Source organism: Carlito syrichta, unplaced genomic scaffold (genome assembly GCF_000164805.1).
Source record: "Carlito syrichta isolate Samal-C Ts95f unplaced genomic scaffold, Tarsius_syrichta-2.0.1 Scaffold308186, whole genome shotgun sequence".
Classification (NCBI taxonomy): Eukaryota; Metazoa; Chordata; class Mammalia; order Primates; family Tarsiidae; genus Carlito; species Carlito syrichta.
The window spans coordinates 57,634-65,188 of record NW_007252282.1 but is presented as its reverse complement, the minus strand read 5'-3'; the positions used below and the strand labels follow the sequence as shown (position 1 = coordinate 65,188).

Below are 7,555 nucleotides of genomic sequence, written 5' to 3'. Positions count from 1 at the left end.
AGAAGCCTCCTGGAGGCGGGAGCACTCAACTAACTCCTGCAGGGTGGGGAGGAGTTAGGAGGAGCTTGCCAAGCGGGAGGGACGAGCACGGCGAACCTGATATGTGCTGGGGTAGCAGTCCATCACAGGGTGACTTACCCATCAGTGCCAAGAGGCCGGTTTCCCCTTCGTTGGCCATTCTGGGGACAATCGGGTGAATGAATTGTGCCCACCCTCAGATTGGTTGGTTACTCACCAAGGGCATCATGTTGCCATGATGACTACCTCATCTGGTGAGCAGCCTTCGAGATCAGGGAAGGAAAGCCAGGGAAGGAGGCCACCACTTGTGGAAGGACCCCCCGGGGATGAGTCTGGGGTTGATTAGGCAATCATCTCACAGCTGATATTGTGTTCATTTGAGAGATAAGAGGTACCCTCTCCAAGTCTGCTGCCTCCCTGTGGCCTCCCTCATCAGCCTGGGCTTCCTGGTAGCCAGCGTGTGTATCTCCTCCATCTCCCCAGACATTCCTCCATGGATGACATCACCCACTCCTGACTTCCCTCACAGAGCACAGACCAAGGAACTGACTAAGGGACTCCGGCAGTGGGATGTGGACTAAGAGAGGCAAGAGCAGGAAGAACTTCCCTTATGGACTGGAGCAAGAAACTGGGCGATTGGGCATGGTGGTGCTGGAGGCAGAGGGACCACTCTTGGGGTCAGGTGGGGCCATCTTTTTTTTTTTTTTTTTTTGAGTCGAAGTCTCACTCTATCGCCCCGACTGGAGTGCAGTGGCATGCTTCTGGTCACCGCAGCCTCGACTTACTGGGCTCAGGCAATCCTTCCTCCTCAGCCTTCCAAGTAGCTGGAATTACAGGCGTGCGCTACCACACCTGGCTAGTTTTTTTATTTATTGTAGAGCCAAGGTCTCACCAAGGTGCCCAGATTGGTCTTGAACCCCTGGGCTCAGATAATCCTCTCACCTCGGCCTCCCAAAGTGCTGGGATTACAGGCTTGAGCCACCGTGCCCAGCCAGGTGGGGCCTCCTTGCCCAATTTCCCCACCCGAACTCCTCACTCATCTCATCTGTTGACTTCTTTATCTGCACCCATGGTCGGAAGCTCAGGGTAAAGATCCCCACCCTGCTACTTTTTAGCTGGGTCACAAGCTGAGTATCACTTTTCTCATCTGTAAAAAACGACAGATAAACCTCTGCCTTGGAGGGTTGCTGGAGGATTTAGAGAGACAGAGGCTGTGATGGCTCATGGCCAACTGCAAGGTGTGGTACCCGCTGGTTCATATTTTTAACAATTGAGGAAACTGGTTTGGAAGGGGTTAAGTGGAGACCCTGCCTCCCAGCCAGGAGCAAATCAGGGCTGGCAGGGGAGGAGCCAGGAGCCCGAGCCAGGCTGCTGCTAGGAGAGAGATCTAGACCCGCCAGATGCCGCCTGGAGAGAGACTGGAGGAGACTCCAGCAGGGATTGGGGGGCTTGGCGCAACGACCCTGGCCTCTACACCGTGATAACTCCAAGCCAGAGGGTGCAGGGTGGCTGCTGGGCTGGGGAAGGAGGGGCTGGGCTGTCTGAGCTGGGGGCAGCGGCAGGGTGGAAGGGACCCCAGGCAGGGGACATCGGCTGCACCCAGGCTCTGACCTCAGCTGACTCTGATGGCCCACATGGGGTGCAAGGTCTAATTTTAGCTCCAGCCACAAGGCTTACAGCCCAGGAGTGGCTGCCAGCGGGCACCGGGGTGGCCAGGGCTGCTCAGGCAAGAGGAAGAGTGGGAAGACCAGCCCTGCTTCCCTCCAGGCTGTCCCTGGCCACGTTGCCCCTGAGGGATCCCAGCTGGTCCCCTATGGCCTGGCTGACAGCCCTCCTCTCAGTTGAGGGCAAGGTCAGGGGGTGCAACCAGGAGGGTAGAGGGACACGGCCTTGCCTCCTGGGCAGGGGTTGCATCAGCCTGAGTCTAGCCCAGGGACTGGGGGCCCTGCTAGGAGGAAGAAGTTTAACTTGGTTGTCCAAAGGGCGAGCAAGCAGAGTTCTGAGCGCAGGAAGGCAAGTCCAGCAAGCTGGGTGCTGCCTGGCTGCCTCATGTCTGGCTGGTGACTCGCTGTTTGACCTCAGGCAGACAGCCTGCTCCCGATGGGCCTCGGTCTTCCCATCTGTACAATGAGAGCGCTGGATTATTAGAAGACCGGTCGACTTTTCTCCCACCCCAGGGCCCTGCTCTTCCTGCTCCTGGCAGAGGCCTCCCAGCATCCCCAGTCCTGGCTGTGGGTGGCCACATGCAGTCGTGGAGAAGAACGTCCCTCTGGCTGGCACTATCAGCCTCCTGGCTTCTCCTGGTCCTCCTGGGAGGCTTCCCCCTTCTCCGCGTGGCAGTGCCCCCCAGACCTCGGTCAGTGGCCCCCCAAGGCTGGCCCCACTGGCTGGACGCAGAGCTCTTGCAGAGTTTCTCCCAGCCTGGGAAGCTCCCAGAAGATGCCCCTCAACCTCCTCAAGCCCCTCGTAGTGGCAGCTGCAACTGGGGAGCCTGCTTTGACACCTCGAGGTGCAGGGGTGATGGCCTCAAGGTATTCGTGTACCCAGCGGCTGGACCCATCTCTGAGACTCATCGCAGGATCCTGGCTTCCATTGAGGGCTCCCGTTACCACACGTCCAGCCCCACTGAGGCCTGCCTCCTCCTCCTCCTCAGCCCGGACGCCCCAGCTGAAGAGTGCAGCCCGGTGCCTCCGTGGTGGAACAGGGGCAGGAACCATCTGGTTCTCTGCCTGCACCCAGCCCCCTGCCCCTGGACCTACCAGCTGGGGCAGGCTATGGTGGCCAAGTCCAGCCCCATGGTGGACTCTTTCCGGCCTGGCTTTGACGTGGCCCTCCCTTTTCTCCCTGAAGCCCACCCGATGCGAGGTGGGGCTCCTGGCCAGCTGCGGCAGCACAGCCCCCAGCCTGGGGTAGCCCTGCTAGCCCTGGCAGGGGAGAAGGGTGGATGGCACCCAGCTGGCGCCGACACCTCCGCCTGCCCCTGGGATGGGCGCTGTGAGCAAGACTCTGGATCCAAGCAGTAAGTGAAACTTTCCCCTTGGGACTGGATGGGAGGGGGACTGTGATAGGAGCAAGCCCAGAGACCAGGTAGATGGCAGGATTGAAGTGGGAGAACCAGCTGGTCTTGGCAAATTTAGGTTTCAGCTGCAGCAGGAAGGAGTCAGGTTAGACACAGTAGAGAGCACTTCCATCAAGATGGTGATTTGCCTCAAGGAGTGTGAAAGGCAGGTATTTGTTCTTCCTTGTGGATCTTTAAAAACATAAAACAGACACTCCTACATACTCCCTTTCCCTTATTCCAAGCCTCCTACCCTAACAGTTTATTTAACATTCACTTGTATGGTGCTTGCTCTGTGGTATGCATTTTTATAAACAGTGATTATAATAAAATAATACTAGTTGCTATTGCTTAAATGTTTGTGTACCAGACACTAAAGCTCAGAGAGGTTAAGTCATTTATCTGAGGCTATCCAGCCAGAAAGAGCTATATTTTAATCCAGAATCGGTTGTCTCTAAAGCCTTCAGCATGAAGTCCTGGGTTTTAAGCAAGTGTTTATGACCAACCCCATCAAATGACTGGGGCGGGGGGGCATGGAGATTAGTAACTGGTCACAGTCAGAAGCTGCTCCTGTGTCTAATTTTGGGGATTAACTTCTCTGGGGAAACGGTTTTTGGTTATAGCAAATATGACATAGATCAGATCTAAAGAAGAACTTCCTGTCAGTGAGAGGCCTGAACATATGTAAGAGGGTGGGAACCTGTGGGACCTGACGAGCATGTGCAGAAGCTTCTCTCCACCCAGCTTAGTTGGGGTGACACACCCCAGGTGATAAAGCAGTTAACCCCTAAGCACCCTAACCTCTTTGCGTCCCTAGGCAGCCAGCAGTCTCCAAAGGCCAGCAGGCAGAAATGGAAGGCTCTCCAGGGCCCTTGGGACTGAGGGTGCTCTTCTCATGCCCCCAGGGCAGACCTCAGCTGGAAGCTGGCATGCTGGTGCCCTTCCTTTGCTCCCTCCCTCAGGTCCCTCTCCTTGTCCTATGCTGGAACAACATTGCTATTCTGAGCTCCACTCCCTCCCAGGAATTCTCGTCTCTGCTTGGGGTTCCCAGGGCTTCTCTAGCCAAAGGGCTCTTGTGGGAATGAAATCCCTCCAGCTCCCGAAGGCACATGGAAGACTTTAGGGATCCCTAATAGCCAGGGGCAAGAATGGGTCGCCCTGTCACCCAGGGTCCTTCTGCCAGACCTCCCCTAGCAGGAATACTCATAGAAACCAGAAAAGTCAGGGATCTCCCAAGCCCCTGAAACTCAGAGCTCAGATGAAGCTCACCTTTGGTGACAAGGTTCTCCATTCACCATGCTCTCTTTCACTTTTCTGATTTGGTACTCAGCTATTCTTGCTTACAGGAAGTTCCTCTTTCGGTGGACTTTAGTGACTGCTAGGTGCAGTTGGTTATTGGTGAACCTAAAAGCTATTTCAGTATGAACTTTTTTTTTAATCTCTCTTGAAGCTTGAGAGACTCCTATGTCTGTTAATTCCTTTCCTCTTAAGGTTCTGGATTTTATTTTATTTTTATTTTTATTTTCTTTGAGTTGGAGTCTCACTGTTGCCCAGACTGGAGTGCAGTGGCCGCTCCTGGCCACCGCAGCCTTGACCTGCTGGGCTCCGGCAATCCTTCCACCTCAGCCTTCTGAGTAGCCAGAATTACAGGTATGCGCTACCACACCCGGCTGATTTTTTGATTTATTGTGGAGATGAGGGCTCACCAAGTTGCCCAGACTGGTCTCGAACCCGCGGACTCCGACAATCCACTCACCTCAGCCTCCCAAGGCGTGGGATTACAGGCTGAGCCACCGAGCCCGGCTGATTTTATTTTATTTTTTATTTTTATTTTTTGAGTTGGAGTCTCACTCTGTCACCCAGGCTGGGGTGTAGTGGCATGTTACAGCCACCACAGCCTCAATCTGCTGGGCTCAGGCAATCCTTCCACCTCAGCCTTCCAAGTAGCTGGAACTACAGGCACGTGCCACCATGCCTGGCTAATTTTTTGATTTGTTGTAGAGATGAGTTCTCACCAAGTTGCCAAGGCTGGTCTCAAACTGCTAGGCTCAGGCAATCCTCTCGCTGTGTGTAGCGGAGGGGCTCCCGAAATGCTGAGATTACAGGCTTGAGCCACTGCGCCCAGCCCCCAGTCTAAACTTCTTTGAGAAACTAAGAGTTAGGGAGTTGCACACTAAATGTAGGAGCTCACTAAATGTTTATTGGTGGATCTAAAATTGGCCGGAGCTGGCCACGGTCTTTTTCTCTAAACTGCGTGGGTCACCCTTTGAGTAGTATTTCTGATACGTTTATTTCCAAGGTATGAAGCTTGGCAGCCTTTCATTGTTCTCTGAACCTTAAGGTGTTTTGTTTTTGGCCTCAGTTTCCCTGCGGGTGATAAGACCTGTAATCTCTGGAGTAGCTTGAGCCTCAATTTCCCAGAAATGCCAGGCAGCTGCCTGGGCGAGACAGTATAGGGACAGAGTGAGAGAGGTAGCCTGAATAAACAAGTGCTGACCAGAGAAAGAGGCCATTCACAGTCCCTGCCACTGTCCCACATTTAGACAGCTGGCCGGAGAGGGGGAGGGAAGGAAGTGATATTTGGGAAGTGCCTGCCTTGGGTTAGGTGCCATGGGGGGCACTTTTACCTATGTCACTCCTGATCCCCTTGCGTGCTCTTCAAGGGAGGTATTATTATCCCCATTACAGGGAACAGGACACTGAGGCTCAGAGAAGTGGAGTGAGTTAGCCAAAGGCCTTTGGTGACAAGGCTCTCTGTTCTCCAGGGCTCCTCACTTTTCCCATCAAGCGCTTGGAAGCTGTGAAGTTGGGATCAAACCCTGTGCTCTGACTCCAAAGCTCATGTTTTTCCACCTTGGTTGAACAGTCTCCTGTTGCTTTGGAATGACTCTCCACCCATTCAAATGGTTATTTATTCATTTTTATGAATAAGTAATTCATTCACATGGTACAAAATTCCAAAGGTACAAAAGGGTGTATGGTTAAAAAGTCCCCCTCCCACTCCTCTCTCCTGGCCACCCAATTTTCCTGCCTAGAGTCAAACACCATTTATAGTTTCTCATGTGTCTTTTCTGAGAAACTCTGTGTGTTTATGTTTTTAAAAAACATAAATTCGGCCGGGCTCAGTGGCTTAACCTGTAATCCCAGCGCTTTGGGAGGCTGAGGTGAGTGGATTGCCTGAGCCTGCGGGTTCGAGACCCACCTGGGCAACTTGGCGAGACCTCATCTCTACAATAAATCAAAAATTAGCTGGGCGTGGTAGCACGCGCCTGTAGTTCCGGCTACTGGGAAGGCTGAGGCAGAAGGATCGCTGGAGCCCAGCAGGTCGAGGCTGCGGTGGCCAGGAGCGGCCACTGCACTTCCGTCTGGGCGACAGAGTGAGACTCCGACTCAAAAAAAAATAATAATAAAAATAAAAATAAAATAAAATAAATAAAAAACATAAATTCAATGCATTTTTTTTTGAGTTGGAGTCTTACTCTGTTGCCCAGGCTGGAGTGCAGTGGCACACTCACAGCTGCCACAGCCTCGACCTGCTGGACTCAGGCGATCCTTCCACTTCAGTCTTCCTAGTAGCTGGAACTACAGGCGCATGCCACCATGCCCAGCTAATTTTTAAATTTATTGTAGGGATGAGGTCTTGCCATGTTGCCTAGGCTGGTCTCAAACCCATGGGCTCAGGCAATCTTCTCTCCTCCGCCTCCCAGAGTGCTGGGGTTACAGGTGTGAACCGCACCTAGCTTCAGTGCGTTTTTTTTTTTTTGAGTTGGAGTCTCACTCTGTCACCCAGGCTGGAGGGCAGTGGCAGGCTCACAGCCACTGCAGCCTTGACCTGCTGGGCTCAGGCGATCCTTCCACCTCAGCCTTCCAAGTAGCTGGAACCACAGTTGTGCACCACCATGCTCGGCTAATTTTTTGATTTATTGTGTAGATGAGGTCTCACCAAGTTGCCCAGGCTGGTCTCAAACCCCTGGGCTCAGGAAATCTCGCCTCCACCTCCCAAAGTGTTGGGATTACAGGCATGAGCCACCTTGCCCAGCCTTGATGCATTTTTTAAAGTCCCCCAGCTATATGCATTGGGCACAGACGGTGCAATACCTAGGGTCCATGATGCTTTTAGGGGCCCATGAAAGTATTTTTGGTTCTTGGCCAGGCTCGGTGGTTCAGCCTGTAATCCCAGCACTTTGAGAGGCCGAGGGGAGTGAATTGCCTGAGCCTGCGGGTTCGAGACCAGCCCGGGCCACTCGGCAAGGCTGCGTCTCTACAATAAATAAAAAATTAGCCGGGTGTGGTAGTGCACACCTGTAGTTCCGGGTACTTGGAAGGCTGAGGCGGAAGAAGCATTAAAAAAAAGTATATTTAGCCGGGCTCGGTGGCTCAGCCTGTAATCCCGCGCCTTTGGGAGGTTGAGGTGAGTGAATTGCTTGAGCCCATGGGTTCGAGACCCGCCTGGGCAGTGAGACCTCATCTCTACAGTAA

The 7,555-nt window shown here is 53.5% G+C and overlaps 1 protein-coding gene across 3 annotated transcripts in view; it reads left to right on the top strand.

Moving 5' to 3' along the window:
• Window positions 1–1,462: 1,462 nt before the first annotated feature.
• Window positions 1,463–7,555, top strand: part of EXTL1 (exostosin like glycosyltransferase 1) — a 14,965-nt gene continuing 8,872 nt past the window's right edge. For all 3 annotated transcript variants that reach the window (XM_008065189.2, XM_008065188.2, XM_008065187.2), the window contains exon 1: window positions 1,463–3,037. In XM_008065189.2, the coding sequence (XP_008063380.1) occupies window positions 2,262–3,037 (776 nt within the window). In that variant the 5' untranslated portion in view covers window positions 1,463–2,261. The remainder of the gene's footprint in view (window positions 3,038–7,555) is intronic.